Below are 19,435 nucleotides of genomic sequence, written 5' to 3'. Positions count from 1 at the left end.
TCATTGGCACCAAGGGAGAGTAAAGTAAAAAAAAAAAGGGGGGGGGGAAATGTATATTTTAAATTAGCAAAAAACTAGAAGCTATATCATACAGCCTCAAAATAAGTTGTTCATGGACAGTAGCTGTGGAAATAAAACTTGTTTCTTATCTCCATCCACATATTGAGATGTGTAACCTCCTAATTCATGGATCATTTTGCATTGTCTGGGAGAAAGAAATACAGACCTTCTGGTTCAGATACTGCAAGGGCAGAAATTGTAAGACATTAATACTCTGGCACAATCATTTCTAACCTTGGATCCCCTGGTGTCTATTCCCAGAAGCCAGCATGTCCAGCAGTCAGGGACTTTCAGAGTTCTAGTCCTATGATATCTGGGGACCCCAGACTGGGAATCGTTTTTTCCAAAGCTGCTGTAAAGTTTGTTTTTGATGTTGTTATTGCTTGGTTTTGTATGTTCATTATATTTATTGCATGAATGTTGAATTGTGTATGTTGCATTGCCTTGATATAATTAGATACTATTGTCTTAGAAAAGTTTACCAGGAAATTCTTTTTTAAAAAATACAGAGACTGACATGCAAAACACACACAGCAGAACTTTTGATGTCACCCCTCTGCAATTCCTAAATCAAAAAAATGTGTAGGTTTAAACTTTAGTTTGTTGTCTCACTATAATGGTCACAGTGGGATACTTTAACAGTGTGTTTCTGAAACAAGGTTTCCAAAGTCACTTAGTCTCCTATGCTTGGCTCATTGGTCTAAAGCCGTGTGAAAATGTCCTTGAGAACTTTTGTCTAGTACAGTAGTTTAATGTTTTTGCCCCAAAGCAATATGGGGGCATTAATGAGTCCCCTGCTTAGCTTCCTTATCTATCCACAACTCTTAACAGCTCAGAGCCCACCAAATGAATCTGTTAACATCTGGTTCTGAGGCTGCTTTAACTGCATTAGCAGACTTCCTAAGTCTTCATTATCTCAACAACATAAGTGAGGGCCCTGATCCAGTTTCAGCAGACTGTTATAGTTGTGGCTTAGAAAGGAATGGGCAAGTACCAGTACACTGATACAGTTGCTGCCACAGTTTGAATGATGGTAAAGGATAGTGCCTCCCCAGTTCCATTTCAAATTCCAGCTACCTCATTGTTGTGTACTATATTTAATATATATAGGACCCTTTCTAAAGGATATGTTTATGTTACCAACCTAAATTTGATTTATGCAGACCTTAGAATAATTACTTTTGGAACTATACCACTCACCCAATATAACCATAAATCATGCTCCCAGAATATGGGGAATTCTGGAAGTTGTAATCCATAAAACATAATTTTTCCAAGCTGTGGCTTCTTCCTTTTTTAATATTCATGTTTTTTTCCTTAAAGCAAAGATAGGTAACCTAGTAATCTCTGGATTTTATGGACTATGACTCCCATTGGTCTGAACCAATATGGCCAATGATTTGATCTGATGAGAGGTGATCTCCAAAACATCTGGAGAGTACTGGACTGTTTATTGTCTGCCAAAAATCTTTTTTCAAATTTAGTTTGATTAGGATGCTGCTCAGGATCAGCCCTAGTATTAGGCAGGTTGAGGCAGGAGACAACACTAATTAGTTCAGGCAGCAGAGTACCCAGATTGTTGGGGGCAATTAGCTTACAATTTGTAAACTGCTTAGGGAGTGCTTAAGTGGACTAATAAGCGGTATAGAAATGTACTTGCTATTGCTATTGCTATACTGGGAGCCAGGAAGAAAGTGTAGCAGGACAGAGATGTACGCCATGCAGCCTGCCACTAAGCCAACATGATGCTTTCAGAAATTCCAGGGATGCTCTCCTATTGCAAGCATTTGTTTTCCATAGTTCCATTTGACTTTTGAATATAGAAAAGAAGGAAGTGCCATCTTATAATTTAAAACTGAAGTTCTGAAGTCTCTGTTCCAAATGGCGACTGTATCTCTCCCTCCCCCAAAGAATAATAATCTTCCCTGTTGTGTGATAATAAAATGTGTTGTTTTATGATGGCTCAGCATGTCCTAATTGGGATAAGAGTCCAAGAGCAGCAGTTCTAATGAGGCACGGCTGTGGGTCTGTTGGGATTCTTTTGCAGCTGGGTAATTTGCCAACATCTTCAGAAAGAAAAGAGCAAAAAGTGATCCTGTCTACAAAAACTTTAAAGGTTTTTGTTGGTTTTTAATTTCTTTTTTCAGCAGAAATAGACTGCATTTGGTTGTAAACTGTGCAGAGAGAAGCATGTTCAGATTGCTGCTAGCATCCTGACTAAAGAACTAGAGTCATAGAATTATAGAGCTGGAATGGGCTCCCTAGGCCATTTAGTCCAACTCCCCTCCTACTCAATGAAAGAACTCCAGCTAGAGCATTTCCAACAGGTAGCTGTTCAGCCTCATTTTGAATATGTCAAGAGAAAAAGACCCTGTCATCTCTCTAGATAGTTAGTTCCATTGCCACTCTCCCTTCAAGAAATTCCTTCTAATAGTTTTTTTGTGTGTGTGGGGGGGGGGGGGGGGGTTGGGCTATGTGGCCATGTTCTAGAAGATTTTCTTCCTGACGTTTTGCCAGCATCTGTGGCTGGCATCTTCAGAGAATGCTTGCCTGGAAAAAGTGTGTGTGTGTGTGTATACACACACACACACACACACACACACACACACACACTGTGTGAGCCTGGGAATGCAGGAGTGATTTGCATGTATATTGTCCTGTACTGATGGCAGGCCTCAGGCTGGGAGGCTAATGCAAAAGAGGATTAGTGTCTGCTAATTGGTGATCATTATCTGCTGGGAAAGCCCCGACTCTGAGTGGTTTCCCAAAATCCAGCAAATGCTTCGCTCAGCCAAGGACCAAAGAGACCCTCTCACAGACGCAGGAGTTTACCGCATACCATGCAGCTGTGGACAAGTCTACATAGGGACCACCAAATGCAGTATGCAAACAAGAATCAAGGAACACGGGAGACACTGCAGACTGGGCCATCCAGAAATCTCAGCAGTAGCAGAACATGCCACAAACCATCCTGGGCATAAAATACTGTTTGAAAACACTGAAATTCTGGACCATGCCGACCACTACCATGTCAGGATGCACAGGGAAGCCATTGAAATCCACAAACATCTGGATAATTTCAACTGGAAAGAAGAAACCCTTAAAGTGAACAAAATTTGGCTACAAGTCCTGAAGAATAGCAAAATAAGGACTCAGCAAATGCAAATGGGAAACTACTCAGAGTCAGGGGCTTTCCCAGCGGATAATGATCACCAATTAGCAGACACTAATCCTCTTTTGCATTAGCCTCCCAGCCTGAGGCCTGCCATCAGCACAGGACAATACACATGCAAATCACTCCTGCATTCCCAGGCTCACACAGTGTGTGTGCGTGTGCGTGCGTGCGCGCATGCACGCACACGCACACACACTTTTTCCAGGCAAGCATTCTCTGAAGATGCCAGCCACAGATGCTGGTGAAACATCAGGAAGGAAATCTTCCAGAACATGGCCACACAGCCCAAAAAACCCACAAAAAGCTATGGATGCCAGCCATGAAAGCCTTCGACTTCACAATTCCTTCTAATGTTCAATCAAAACCTACTCTTCTGTTGACCTGGTCCTACGCTGTGGGACAGCAGTGTGTAGGCCTGCCCCCTCCTCTCTGTGACAGCCCTTGTGGTATTTAAAGAGTTGAGTCATGTCACTCTTTAGTTTTCTCTTAACCAAGTTGACCAATCCTTCAGTCTTTCCTCATATTTCTTTCCTCCATACCTCCTATCATTCCTGTTGCCCTTCTCGGAACCTGCTTCAACTTGTCTATATTCTTCTTTAAAATGAGACTCCCAGAACTGAATGCTGTATTCTAGATGACAGCTACGCATTGCAGAATATAGTAGAACTATTACTTCCCTTGTATTGGAAATTATGCTTCTGTTGATGCTGGCTAAAATATTAGGCAGGATCACATGGGGAGATATGGGCTTTCAGATAGTCTGGACATGAGCTGTATGCTATGTCCTGGACACCAGGCTTAACTCACCTGCCAAATGAAATTAGTCTACACCCGTGGTGGCAAACCTATGGCACACATGCCTTCTCTGGCATGCAAAGCCATTTTGGAGGGCACGCAGAGAGACGGGAGGGTGGGGGAAGAGGAGGGACAGCTGCACACCTGTTTCTCCTCTTCTCCTCACCCTCATAAGCCTTTAGCTGTCTCACGGGAAGTCCCAGATGTCCTGGCACCGGGGAACACCCAGTGCTGAAACACCTTTGAGTTTGGGCACTTGGTCCCATAAGGGTTCGCCATCACTGGTCTACACCAAATATCAGGAAGTCCTCCCCCCCCCCCATCTTTCCATTTAAAAGCTATAACATCCTTTTAATTTACACTGACTTCAGAGAGATTAGAAGCTATGCCTCACCCTCTTATCTTTGGGGAGGGCTGCCCTTAGTTTACAATCATCATGCTATGCATATTTTTGGAATTCTGAGTGACTAGTTGCATTGTTTGCCAGTAAAAGCCTTCAGATTGCCAGAGAACAATATGTCTGTTCATTGCTACGTTTTGTTGTTTTTTATTCACAACCAAAAAGAAATATAAAACTGGTATTTTATATCCACCAAGTATGCTCAATCATTATTGGCTGTTTCAGCAGACCTGGCTCCAAAACACACTGCAGAAATAATCCAGTTTGAGACCACTTTAACTGCCCTGGCTCATTGCTAGAGAAAGAGAAGGCACACAAAACTACAGTTCCCAAAATTCCTTAGCACTGAGGCAGGGCAGTTAAATCAGTTTCAAACTGATTATATCTGCAGTCTGTTTTGGACCTTACTGGTTCATCCTAGCTGTGAATAACTGGTATTGTTTTTGGATACAAAGAGAGTGTTGTTGTTGTTGCTGTTAGCTGCCCTAGAGTCAACCTCAACTCATGTTGATCCTGTGGATGAGACATCTATCTCCAAGGCTTTCTGTCTTACAGTGCTCTGCTTCAGTTTTGTAGATACAGTACATTCACATGACCTCCCTAGTTGAGTCTAGCCATCTGGTGGTGTGTAGTCTTCCTCTTTCTACTATCCTCAACCTTCCCCAGGATTATTGTCTTTTCTCATGAGTCATGTCTTCTCATGATGCGACTAAAGTACAACAGCCTCAATTTGATCAGTAATTGTTCCAAGTCCATGATGTTTTCCATTAGTAATAATTGTGCCTTCTGGATATCTTAGATTGTTGATGTTCCTTCCTCCTATCTTCAATCTTCCTTCTTCTAAGTCTAATCATATGTCTCTTCATATGATTTCATCTAAGTTTCTTCATATGATGCTTTGTGTGAACAAGTTGAACAAGTAGGATAATAAAATGCAACCTTGTCTGACCTCGTTGCTAATTGGGAACCATTCTGCTTCTCCATATTCTGTTCTAACAGTGGTCTTGTCCTGAGTATAGCTTTCTCATTAGAACTATCAAGTGTAGTTCCCATGTCTTTGAGAGTGTTCTTTAGCTTTTTGTAATCAGTGCAGTCAAAGTCTTTGCTGTAGTTTATAAACTACATGCTGATTTCCTTTTGGAATTCCTTACTGTTTCCATTAGCATATGTTTGCAGTGTAGTCCCTAGCTCTACACAAATAAAATTAGTTCAATGTAGGATGTCCCAGAGTATAAAGATGCAGAGGACAAATCAGGGACCAAAGCATAGATGACAGAGGTTCCAATCACTGAAGAAAACACACACACTCTGCATTAATTTCGCCTGATAGAAGCTGACATGGAGAGAGCTGACATTTCTTGCAAAAGCAGCAACTGCTTCTTCCACAGTTCCTTCTGTTTGAACTTCCAAGACAGACTGGGCAAGGAAGGACACAGAGATCAATCAGCAGTGCCTGAGGTGTGTGTGTGGGGGGGGGGGGGGGGAATGTGATGTTACAGTGCTGTATATCCTGCAAAAAAAAATGGATGCCACCTAGAACACTGTCGTGCAAAACAATATAGCATGAAGCTATCTTTGTCTTCTGGATACAGAAAATCTGTTTGTGTATGTAATGTCCACATCTTAATACTTGATTTGTGGATTACAGACAAGTACTGCAAACATTCTAAAGTTTGTTGATGAGTTTCCAGATCTTGCTAGGTTTTACAGATACAGGCTTTTGTTTCAGTGGCAGGAGGCAGTTCTAGCTTCTTTCAGAGGGATGTGGGTGGAGTGAAACAAGGTGGTTGTACAATAATTATGCAGCTGATATCAGTTCAGGTGGTATGTGGGATCATGTTGCCTTCCTCAAGATGAATACTTCATTTACAGGAAAATCCATTTCTTTCCTCAGCTTCCAGAAGGAAAGGTTTTGTTGTTGTCTCTCAGAATAATCTCTTGATCAAGATTGTGAGGATCAGAAAGAGGAGCGAACACCTAAGCACACCACCTGGGACCTCTTCATGATCCATTGGTGTGAGGAGGAGAGTTTCTGAGTGATCAGGAACATTTTTAATTCTGATGTTCAAAAAGAAAAGCATAGCTTTTGAGAAGTACCACAATGAATATTGATACCTAGAATAGTGTTACGAATGATAATGTTGACAGCCACTGTTGTGTCGGTGTTTGAGGTGGGCTAGGACTCTGGGAAATTAAGGTTCAAATCCCTGTCCAGCCCTAGGAATACACTGAGTGATCTCAGGTAAATCATACTCTCCCATCCTTAGAGGAAGACAATAATAATAATAATAATAATAATAATAATAATAATAATAATAACAGAGTTTATTTATATCTTCCCGCCTCTCCCAATTGGATCGAGGCGGGATCACAGCAAAGTTTAAAAAATACAATTAAAACATTACAATATTATTACCACACATTAAAACCTCAGTTAAAAACATAAAATCAACAATGGCAAACCTCTTCTGAGCAAGTCTTATCCATAAAACCCTGTGATTAGGTTGCTATAAGTCAGGGTCAGCTTGAATGCACATAACAAGGATAGCGTTAATACTGGGTCAAGATCATAGCAAAAGCTAGTAACAATGCTTTTGTATTCCTTGCTTGTACAAATATTTAAAACCTGCAGTTGATTATTTAGAATGTCAATACTGAATTAACAACTTTGGTTTAAATGAAGTTTAGAAAAAATTGAGCTTTTGCCTTTCTTCTGTGAGAGCTGAGATTTAGGGAAGGTACAATGTGATCTAACCATGAAGAAACAAATACTGGCTGCCTGATGCTGTAAAGCCAGATTGTTTCTAGGGGTGTGAAGAGGAGAGGTCAGTCCATTCCTTGGAGCTGGAGGAGTGTTGGTCGCACTCCAGCTTCAGCATTCAGATTCCAGTAATGCAATGTTTAACATAACCATGTGTGTGCTAAATGGAGCCAGCTGGAGCAAGTTCCCCTAGTGATGCTTTCCTACTCTGGCACTAGTTTGATTTTTGTCAGTACCATATGTAAGATTCAGGGGAGCCCCCTCCCCAGAGACCCTGTCTCATTTGTTGGCATGGAAGGTGCAGGGCGGTGGTGTGAAGCTGATACAAGCATGCTTGCAGCATGATAGCTAATAGGTACAGGGCCTGTCACAAGCAAGACTCCGCCTCTGCAATGCTTCCACATTTTAATTGCTGCAAAACCATTTTAAAGAGCAATCAGAGAAGAGGAACAACAGGACCCTGTTTTGAGTTTAACTGATGTTGCCTTCTTTTTCTTTACTAGAAGAGAAATATGTCACAATCCAGTCATACACCAGCCAGGGGAAAGATGAAATTGGGTTCGATAAAGGAGTCACAGTGGAGGTCATTCAAAAGAACTTGGAAGGATGGTGGTACATAAGGTAAAGGTTTGGTGAAACCATTCTGAGGTTGGCATGCCTGTCATTATTTTGTACATTTTGTATATTGCTAACATCTAAGAAAATGCTTAAAATTCTTTTATACATACAAAAATGCTGTGCAAAGCCACTCAAAGCTTGAAAGTGTATTTAATATAGCAAGCTCCAATGAATAAAAATACTTTGGGTAAGAGGGTAAACTGTTGAGTGAGATTTGAGAAAAAGAAAACGATACATAGCAGCCCTTATGTAGTTTTTTTGTTTTGTTTATTTTGTTTTTGAGGGGATTCGGTGGATGAGATGTGTAGCTAGGATGTTCTTATACCCTCTCCACACTTTGTTAGGAGAACATCAGACTACTGTTATCAAGTGTGGTTTTTAATAATGTTGGGGAATACTTGCATTTGTGGAGGGGGGAATACATGAATATACATTGCATAACAATAGCAACAAAAATCTCTGGTGAAGAGGGGGCTATATTCTGTTAATACAAATGATATTTTTGCATAATTACTAATCCAGCCTGCACTTCAAAATCACTCCTTTTGGTAGTCTTAAATGGCTAGTACCAAGTGTAAGCTGGATATATATTTACAGCTTTTTACAGACCCAGGAATTGCCACGTAAGCAGTATGTCTTTACTGTGCTCAGCATAATAGCAGCTTCTTGCTAATTGATATGAGAGAAATCAAAAACATAAGGAATATGAAGTCATTCAGTTTTAACTGTAGCAGCCTGATTAACAGCTGAATCCAATACACGTTTCCTTGGAAGCAAGAGCCACTGCATTTTGTGGTCTTATACACAGATTGGTGTGTGAAGGACTGCAGTCTTTGCGCTTTCAAAAATATCATAAGTGGAAGAGCAGTTGGACAGTATATTTTTAAAGCCATTGAATCCTTTTTTCTGGGTGCCTTTTAAGCAGTGTTTAGATAATATTAAGGAGAATGCAAATCTATAAATCCCAACACACTGTAGGTATCTCTTCTACATGACCCATACTACCCAGGATCCTATGAACTGCCCATTTTGCTCACTTGTTTTCCATATAGAATACCGTAGATATTTTTTCGTAGTTTGCCATTTGCTTTTGTAATCTAGCCATTATAAAGCACCAGGACGAATAGTGGAACCACACAGTGTTCTGTGTGTTCTATAAACACATTTGTTGTTTACATCTTCCATATTCACTCTCCCATCAATAATAAATGAAAGCTGATAGAGGTGGGGAGTAGATTCCCAAGATGACGAACAGAGAAAGCCTGGCCCAATGTCAGTACTGGATTCTTCTGTTTTTAAATCATCTGCTGGACTTTAATCCAAAGCCAAGGGTGCACAGTGCAGAGTGCAAAGTACTTTGCAGCAGGAGGAACAATATCACAAACTCCCCTAATCATTATTAAACATCCTTTTTGTTTTTAAAAGTTTTTTCTTGTTACCAGCAGGCTCTCTTTTATGTTAAACCCTGTAGGAAACTAGAATATCTTGCCTCTTCCAGACTTAGGTATTTTCATTGAAGAAAGATCCAACATAAGAGGGCCTCTCATTTTTAGCAGTGGATAATTTGGCCAAAAATTACAAAAGATGTAAGGTGCTAATTCCCCATCCCACTCCAAGGCTGTGCTCCCCCTCCCCCATAGACATACACACACATGTATGCATGCCAAAATATCTTCTTTCCCTCCATTTCTCCCTCCAGTATGACAACCAGAAGCGACATTGAGCCACTTTCTGTTGCCTTCTTGGAGGGGAAATAGAGGGGAAAGGAGTTGGAAGGGGATTGGGATTTTTATGTATTTTCAGACATTTGGAGGGGCTTTAAGTGTGATTTTAAGGTGTTCCCCCAAAAAACTGTGCAATTTAAAAAAAATTGAGAGAATCCATAGCTGTTGTTATTTATTTGTATACTGCCTTTCTCCCAAAACTGCAACTCAAAATGGCCTTGAGCTGCTTTGGGTACACATGGGGATTTAAAAGACACACAAAGATGGAATCCAGGGGCCACAAGTCACCCTTTCCCAACCCTCACTCTAAGTGCCTGCATTTTCATTACCTATCCCATTTACTTCCAAGCACTGTCTGCATGACATTATTCTCTAGTTTAATTAAGAGTCTTTCCATTACTGGAACTCTTATCAATCACTCTCCCTGTGTAAAAAGCAAACCAATCTGTATTTAATGGTAGAAAGTTGTGGAAACTCAGTGCAGACTGGTTCCAGTCTTAAAAACTGATCAGTGGCTTAAAGTTGCTCCTGTTTAGAAACCCTAGATCTAGGAATGGTATATGTTATATCTGTTTGGATTGGGGGGGGGGGGGGAATCCTGCATATGAGGAGCCTTCTCATATGCAGATGATAGTAAGCAGCAGTAGAGTATTCTCCTTTAACAGAATGTAGAGAGATATTTTAGCACCTTTGAGACTAACTAAAGAAAGAGGTTGGCAGCATGAGCTTTCATAGATGCAGTCAAATGTATCTCAGGAAGTAGACTCATGTCTTTGAAAGCTGAAGCTGCCAACCTCTTTCTTTCATTATTCTCAAAGGTGCTACAAGATCTCTCTACATACTGATACTACAGATTAACACAGCTATATCTTGAATTCTACTCCTTTAGCAGAATAAGAGTTGGGGGCTGTCTTGCATCATTTGATGAGACTGCCTCCGCTAAAAATGTTGTTGGGATTCATTATAATAGCAGAGACCCACCACTTGTTTGTTGGGAACAAGAGAGAGGGCTTTCTCAGTGGTTGCTCCCAGGGTCTGGAACTCTCTCGCTAGAGAGGCCAGATTGGCCCCATCCCTACTCTCCTTTCGGCAGCCGATAAAAACATTCTTATGCTGCCAGACTTTCTCAAACTGTCAAGGGTTGGACTTCAAATGCTATGTTTGTATAGAGTCTTCAATATATTTTAAATTTCAATGTGTAATGTTTTTAATTTTTAAAAATTGTTTAATTGTTATTTACATTTAAATGGTTTGTATGGTTTTTAACTTGTACTGTTTTACATTTTGTTAGTTGTTATTCCGGGAGAAGAGCAGGCTATAAATAAATAAATAAATAAATAAATAAATAAATGAATGATCACTGACCCTTTTTTCTCTGATAGACAGTGGATGCCTTCCAGAAGCATTCTTCATTGAATAAAAGTATTATAACAGCACTGAATTAATGTGCAGCTTTTATTGTGTATTTATTTATTTATTCATTCATTCATTCATTCATTCATTCATTGGATCCCACAATGGGATTCAAGGCTGCTTACAATAATTTTTAAAAGATTAAACTAAAACAATTTACAAAATTTTAAAAAGAATTAAACAATACTATTTTTAAAAAAACACAGTTAAAACATTGAAAACATATTTAAATAATCAATAAAAGATTGAAATAAATTTGGTTTGGGCCCCAACCCAACAACAAGTCTTCATTTTTGAGATCATTGCACTTGATAGAAAGTCTGCCTTCCCTTTTGCTCTGTCACATGCTGAATTGATGGCAAGGAGAGATGGATGACACAGTACCTAGTCAGGACAACTGAGAATAGGAGGCATGAATGATGTAGATTATTAATGTAATGGTTGTAACATACCACATTCATCAAGAGCAATGAATGCAATCCACACAACATTTTGTACATTTAAATCCATAATGCTTAGTATTTTATTTATTACATATGTACTACTATAGCAAATCTGTACATTTCAACTCAAATGCAAGCATTATTAAATTGAAAGGGATTTATTGGGAGGTTAATGGGTACAGGATTGCAGGATAATTCATTGAGAGGTATGAGTGCCTAATCTTACCTTTAGTTCTCTTCTGTGTTTTTTTCTGCAACCCAGACACTTAAGATTTGCTTAATATTTGAAGAGAATGAAGGACAGAGAAGGAAAATGTGAAGTGTCTTGTGTTCCAAATGTAAATATCTTTAAGAACTGATAAAATGGGACTATTCTTGTTAAGAAAACCACAGCCATATGAGATCAATTGTATGAATAGACCTTAACCATAGGCCCATGACACGAACTGAGATAGTAGTAATAATTAAGTAAAAGGTTCCACCTTAAAACCTGTAAGATTCTCCTCCTTAAATAAAACATTTTCCAAAATTCATGGTTTTGTACTGATTCTCACTTCCCTCCCCCTAGTCTCCCTTCCTGGTTTTCTTCCCTCTGGAGTAATTCCAGTATTCTGGAGCTGGAAAACAGATGTTATGAAGGAAAGAAAATGCTCAGACAAACGGAGGCAAATTTTGATTCCTTCTTTTCCTTTAGTGTTATGGTTTGAATATTAACTTTTGTCTTCACATAGCATTTTTAAAAAGATGGGTTTTTGGACAGGAATGTAGCTGCTCCCCCATTCTTTTATCCTCCTGCCTCCCCCTTCAGTCTTCTGGCTTCTTTCCATATTTCAGCATATCAAAATGTTGTCCTTCTTTTTCCCCTCCTTTCTTGTGTTTATTTAAAAAGTTCACAGCCAGTTACCATTTTAACATTTTCCTTGAAAGCTGGTATCTTTTACAACATCTAGCCATGGAAACTAGGTAATTTGCCTGGATAATAAAATAATGCACTTAATCAATTGAACTAGTGTGTCTGTCTGTCTGTGCGTGCGTGCGTGTGTGTGCGTGTGCTTACCTTAAAGTCACCTCTTGACTTATGGCAACTTCATGAACTTCATAGAGTTTTTTTAGGCAAGGAATACTCAGAGGTGGTTTTGCCAGTTCCTTCCTCTGAAGTATAGTTTACAGTACATGGTATTCATTGGTGATCTTCCATCCAAGTACTGGTCAATTTTACTATCCTCTTTAATACCGATGCATAAAGGTATGAATGAAAATTGTTATCCTGTTCTTGTATAATCCCACACCATGCTGCCATTCATTTTAAAGCTATAAGAAACTACATATAAATATCGACTTTTCATCTTTCCAGGTATTTAGGCAAAGAGGGCTGGGCCCCAGCCTCCTATCTGAAGAAAGCAAAAGATGATCTTCCATCCAGGAAAAAGAACTTAACAGGGCCAGTTGAAATTATAGGAAACATCATGGAAATTAGCAACTTGTTGAACAAGAAATCTTCTAGTGACAAGGAAACCCAGTCAGAAATTGAAACATCAGAATCTCACATCAACAAGAAGGAGATAAGCTTGCCTATCTTATGCAATGACTCCAATGGCAATTTCATGACAACTCAAGACAAGCAAGTTTCAAAATTGGCACAGGGATCTCCAGCCATAGCACGGATTGCACCACAAAGAGCTCAGATAAGTAAGTACATATTGGACATTTAACTCTTTCATGCTTTATGCTTGTTTATTGCTGAAGCAGGGGGGGCATTGAGACAGAAAACGTATTTTAAGTGAGGATTCAGATGGGATGTTGGTGTCACATTTCCTGTAGGTGTACATAGCATGACTCTTTCTGAGATCAAAACTACATTTACTCGTTCCCTCCATTCCCTGGGAACTTCAGGATGTAAGTTCACCTTTTCATTCCCTTCTGTGGCAAGGGTTTTTCTCCTATATTCCAGAATGGATTGGGAAAAGTTGTATATATGCTTCCTCAGTACATTCTGGCAGAAAACTTCACAATGTCATTGACAAACCCCAACCTGTAACAGGAAAGATTACTGGGCCAACATTCTGTATAGATTGGAGGCAGCTGAACAGACTGCTCCAGTGATGTAAAGGAGGGAGAGAGGGTGTTGTTGTTTGTTTGTTTGTTTTCCACCTCTTCTTATAGTTTGAGACCAGGAACAACAACAAATAACACAATACATAACATCAGTAAAAAGAACATATAAAAGGAATACATGTTAAAATCAATCAAAAAGTACTTTAAATACCACAATCTAAAAATAATCTAGATACACCTGTTGTCGTGAGTGAATGATCTGTCTAGATGTGGTGCAGCAGCAGCAGCACCAGCAACCCCTGGTAAATCCAGCTATGTCAACCCAGCACTTTCTGCAACACTTGATAATCTAATTCTCCTCTTCAATTAATTGGGAAAAATAAACATTAGAAGGACAGCCTAATTTTTAAAACATGAGAGCATAATTTGATTATTTCCTTGGGATGGACAAATCTGTCAATTTCACTTTTTTTAATTTCTCATTTAACCCTATTTCTGCATCATATTGCAATTTCCCTTTTAAAGGACACTGGAAAATTCATATACATTTTTATCCTAACTAATTTTTCTATACAATATTGACTAAAATGTGCATGTTTTGATTAATTTCTTTAATCAAATGCATTTTTGGACATTATTTTAATTAATATATGCATTTTAATGCACACTTTCACCTAACATAAGCATTTTGGATACACTTTTTAATGTAAATGCAAGTATCATATGATAACTGTTTTGATTTGTAAAGTGCAAATCAGGTAGGCTTGCATTAAAGGAACAACAGGAAGAATTTTCACCCTTTCTTATTATTTCGGTCATATAATTATGTCCAGGACTGTGTAAATTCTGGGATCTGGAATAATTGTTGAAGGATTTAGATGGCTAACTATAAATCTAGAAAACAGACTATATTTTATCTTATCCTTAAAGCTGGAAAATGTGTAAATTAAAGGCAGCAACTAATGAAAATTTAAAGAGCAGTGGCTGAAAATGAAACAGTTGACAATATTAAGGGAGTGCAATAAGGAAATACAAAAGGGAATGGGAAAGGACAGATAATAAGTACATGTGATAGCTGTTTGTATAGGGCACAGTGGTATTAACTATTATTTGCAACAGAGAGCACGTGGTGTGTGGGCTACTATGGTCATTCATCTAGTGATAGGCCCCATCTCTGATGCCACTCTATACACAAAATGCCTACTATTCACAGATTTGTAATTGATCAGTGGCATATAACGGATGGTGACTGACTTTTGAAATGACTCCTGAGACCCCTTTGTATTCAGACAGTGCACTGCTTATGAAAGGCTGCATTATGGTCCACTGTCTTTAGAAGTATATTGGTACAAGACCTTTTCATTGACAGGCAGTGGGATCATAACTCCACCATCTATACATGTCAAACTGAGGATCAGAACAAGGCCTTTTTCAGGGTTCAAATACATGGATAGAGACCCCTGTGTATTTACAGTTCTACATTCGTAGGTTCTGACCTTCCATTGAATCATGTAGACTTGAGCTAGGGGTAAGGCATGCAATCTCACTCTCCTCCAACCTGCATACAAAGGGTGTCTGTATGTAAAAGGATATAGTATTATGAATGACTGTAAAAACATATTTGAAATCCATTCATATTGTAGCAGTCCTTAAAACAGGGTTGGCAATCTGGTGTTTTGAACCACCACTTTGTGTAAACCCTTGCCATCACGGCAGATGATTAAGGATTACAGCAGTTGTGGTTCAAAACACCTAGAAAGCATCAGGTTGCCTACTGATGCCTTAAAATATTCTCTGTGTTGATGGTCAGTGGTTACTTTTCAATCTGATTCAGACCTGGTTTTAGTACAAAAGTGGTTTTGTTACATTTCCTGTGTGAGGAGAAAGACGGGATGTTTGACCTTGTTGATTCTCTGAGGGCCTATCAACAATTTTTAGTATTATTAACAATATCCCTGGAATTTTGTGATGGTGATGAAGTCCACTGTGCTTTCAGTGGTTCTACACCTACCTGGATAATCATTCTGGAGTATGCTCTGGGGCATCCTGGAATATTCTTCATGGCATTTGTGCTGTGATAGTTATTATGGGTTCATCTTGTCCCCATAAACTATTCAGCATCTGCATAGTACATGAGATCATCCAGAGATTTACATGGAGTTGCCACCAGTACGCTGACAACACATGTTTCTAGATCTGCAGACCCTTGTGATCTCTTAGCTCTAAAATGTCCTCTGCAGCGAGCTTTTGGTCATCTTGTTTTTTATGCTGCATTTGCTGGTCTCTTGGTTTTCCTGACTTGTATAGTATTTAAAAACATATAAGATGCTTACAAAATGTATAAGGTGTGTCAAAGGCAACCACTGGGTTATATACACTTCTTTCACATTCGCTAGGGTTAGGGGCACAAGACCCCTGTGAATATAGAGAAACTGCAAATAACAAAAACACCATATTTTTACCCAAGAGGACACCTCTCTAGGAATCTCTGAGTCTTTCAGTGCAACTCTGTGGTCAACGTCCGACAGACACTGACCATAGAAGTGCACTGGAGGAGCTCCAAATGCCTAGTAGAGTATTCTCTCTAGGAATCTCTAGGTCCTGCAAGGCAACTCTGTGGTCAACATCCAACAGACACTGACCATAGAACTGTGCTGAAGGAGCTACAAAAGCCTAGTAGAGTATTCTCTCTAAGAATCTCTAGGTCTTCCAGTGCAGCTTTTAGTTAAAGTCAACCATAGAGTTGCACTGGAGGACCCAGAGATTCCTAGAGAAAACATATTAATCAAAGCCGCAAATACGGAGGGATGAGTGTAATTTTCCTGGAGGTGAAACTGGAGTTTATTTGCGGGGGAGGGGTATTAAAAAATACTGGAGTTTATTTGGGGTTTGTTCTTACTTGAGAAGAACTGTGATGCTTGTTTTAGTATGTTCTTGCTAAACAGAGAATGCTCCTTCTCCTCCTTCTCACTAGGTTCTCCCAATCTAAGAACCAGGCCTCCTCCAAGAAGAGAATCCAGTTTGGTGAGTGCTGATTTCTTTTGTATTTGTGACTCTTGCAAATATTTTAACACTTCACAAATACAGCATTTCCTAACCATTTCAGCCTAGATCCAGTTGATAATCCCAACCAGAATAGATAAGCAGACTGTGTGACTCCAACTCCCTGCATGCTTTTTATTCATCCTTTTTTGCGAGGGAGAAACATATGCTTTGGAGAAGTTGCATCAAGATTTTTTGCCTTTCGTTAGCCTAGTAAAAGTCAACTTTGGAATTTGTCTTATGTTAACATTGTACTCCTGGAAAGCAGACCAAGTGAATCAGTAATAAATTTGATAAACCAATGTTTGTTTATATACATTTCACTGATTCTTCAGAACTGTTCTGTTTGGATTAACACTGGGATTTAGACCTTAAAACATAAATAAGAGGAACATGTAACATATCATATAGAAATATGGATTCTTCAATGGGGATTAAACTGCCTTTATAGGTCTACCCTATATACCTGCCCTATAGAATTACAAGATTATACTTCTTCTTCCTCTTCCCTTACATTCTCCTCGCTTCTCAAAGCTATTTTTGAATGCACCAGGGTCCAATGGTTGGAATCAGGGAGGAGGATTCATTCTGCAAAGGCAGAATGACCTCCACCCATGTCAGACCAAGGGCTCTTCATTCTTGATAAAGAAGATTCTTGATCTTCTCATGGCTTTTCTGTGACAAGATGAAGATACAGGTGGCCATATATACCGACATATGGCAGTGGGAAGGTAGATTAGTAACCAAACTATGAAGTTTTCCACTGTATAAGTCTCATCAAATCAGATGCTTTGTGTTTGCACGGGGTGTGTGTTAAAAACTTAGTCAACAAATTAACCAAATCTATATAAGCTGCCTATTTTCCCTCCATTGGTTTATTCATTTCCTTCTTGTTGAAGAAGCTCAATGTGCCATATGTGGTTCCTCCTCTCAATTTTTTTCATAACACTCCTGTAAGAGATAGGAACCAGTCCATGCTCACCCACTGAGTTTTGTAGCTGTCTGGATATTGTAATGTCTCCAAAGTGCTAATCAGATGTTCTAAGTAATATGGAATGAATGAGCAGCTCTTCAACAAGAAATGGCAACTGCAGGATGTTCAGGAGTTTAGTGAATAATGAAACAATTCTGTAAGGCAAAGCATCAAAACCCCCTGTGTATGCTCTGCTTTTCATATAAATGGTGGATCCATTCATAGGGCAATTAGTTTATTGTCTTTTAAATACACTGGGCATACTCCTAAGGTCCAGGCCTTTCATTTCTGTGACAAGTTCTCCTTTTATTACAGAATATTTTGCACATCTGCACAAATCAATAACATTAATATGCTTGATGTTTCTGGAGCATTGTGCCATCTCATAGAGCAGTGCTTCTAAAAATGATGGTCCGTGGAGCAGTTCTGGTTTCTGAGCCATTGGCTCCAGGTCCCTGCAAAGTTTCCAGAAAACTGGAAATTATAGTCAGTGAGAACCAATATGGTACTGGTCCCTAGCATATCGGGCAAAAAAAAATTGCCAGTCCCCTCAGGCATCTTAAGAAGCACTGTCATAGAAAACAAGAGTGGGAAAGTACAACACCCATGACTTGGGCTTCTTTTCATTCTGCCCAGCCAGCCTAGTATAATCTCCTTTGATTAGAAGTAGCTTTCCAACGTTTTCAACATAAGTCTTTCCCAACTGTTTTCAGCACAAGTCTGAGGTCTTTCAACTGAGAAAGCTCATGATTTATTTTGATATAATGCATGTGAATTACTGTCCTTCCCTGACCCACACACATGACCCATCTTTTACTTCTACCTGAAGTGGGAGATCTGTAGTGCCTGTCTCCATGTAAAATTCAGAGGCAAGGATTGATTTATACATGTTTAAAAATGTCACCTGCTTTGAGGAGACTGAAATGTAATCCTCAGCACCTTGTGGCAGCATTCCCAACTGAGACAAAATGGTAGACCTGCATGCTAGGAGCAAACTACAAAGGTCAACAGGAAACAAGTCTCATGGATTTCAGTAGATGTCTGAGGCTTGATTGTTTCTTATCTCTTAGCCTTTCCGGTCACATCACCAGTAATCAAGAAAGGTGCTTAATGGCTCCTTCTTGGCTTGATCAACTGCAGAATTTTGAATCTCCTCTACTCAGTACTTTACTTGTGTCTCATTTTGATGAGTTGAGTGTTCTATGTCATATTACTGTTTTCCTCCTTTGGAACATCTCCACCCTCTTTCTATTAATTTATTTCCCATTTGCCTTTAGTTTGGTGAGGTTGTTATGGTTTAATTCCATACTAACAAACGATGCACATAACTTTTAAGAGTCCTGCTGTTTCCAATTGGTTTAGTCTAATGTAAACCATCCTGGAATCTGAAGCATATTTAGTTTGCTGCATCCCATGGTGTATTAATATTTGTCATGTTGATGTGCTTGGAAGAAGTATGTGCATTTTAAAACTTAGCAGGCTCAGGCCTGGAAAATATGGAGAGCACATGAAATGCTTGCCTTAAGGAAGATTCTACCAGCTAGGATCCCGTAAACGCCTCTTCCAGTTAGGATTTAAAATCTGAACTGGAGAAGACTATATACTTCTAGGATCAGAGGCAGCATGCCTCTAAGTATCACTTGTTGAAGTGGGATTGTGGTAGTGCAATTGTGTCCTGCTTGTGATTGGCCATTGTATAGACAGGGTGCAAAACTAAGTTGGACATGTTTTTTATGAAACAGGGCTCTTCTTGTGTTTTTATTTGTCTTTCTGCTGTTGCCATCTTTGTCAGGATGTGAGCCTGGATTTGCTGATTCCTGTTGCATGCCATTTTATAGATAATTAATCTGGACAAGTATTAACCATCAAATATAAACCATTAGTCTGTTTCTCTCTTAATCCTTTTCCTCCCTCATAAAAATAGTGAAAGAAACAATCAGAATTATGAAAAGTATGTACAATACATCTTTTAGCAA

General features: G+C 39.3%; 1 protein-coding gene across 4 annotated transcripts in view; it reads left to right on the top strand.

Annotated features, from left to right (window-relative positions):
- The window catches only part of LOC149318479 (SH3 and PX domain-containing protein 2A-like), a 335,649-nt gene that overhangs the window by 299,734 nt on the left and 16,480 nt on the right, over nt 1–19,435 (top strand). For all 4 annotated transcript variants that reach the window (XM_089509805.1, XM_089509806.1, XM_089509804.1 and 1 more), the window contains 3 exons: nt 7,695–7,812; nt 12,744–13,078; nt 16,419–16,468. In XM_089509805.1, coding sequence (XP_089365931.1) covers nt 7,695–7,812; nt 12,744–13,078; nt 16,419–16,468 — 503 coding nt within the window. The remainder of the gene's footprint in view (nt 1–7,694; nt 7,813–12,743; nt 13,079–16,418; nt 16,469–19,435) is intronic.

This window comes from Sceloporus occidentalis, unplaced genomic scaffold (assembly GCF_023333645.1).
Source record: "Sceloporus occidentalis isolate IW3139 unplaced genomic scaffold, rSceOcc1.0.p SCAF_2, whole genome shotgun sequence".
In the NCBI taxonomy this organism is placed as follows: domain Eukaryota; kingdom Metazoa; phylum Chordata; class Lepidosauria; order Squamata; family Phrynosomatidae; genus Sceloporus; species Sceloporus occidentalis.
This window is presented reverse-complemented; position numbering and strand designations above follow the sequence as displayed.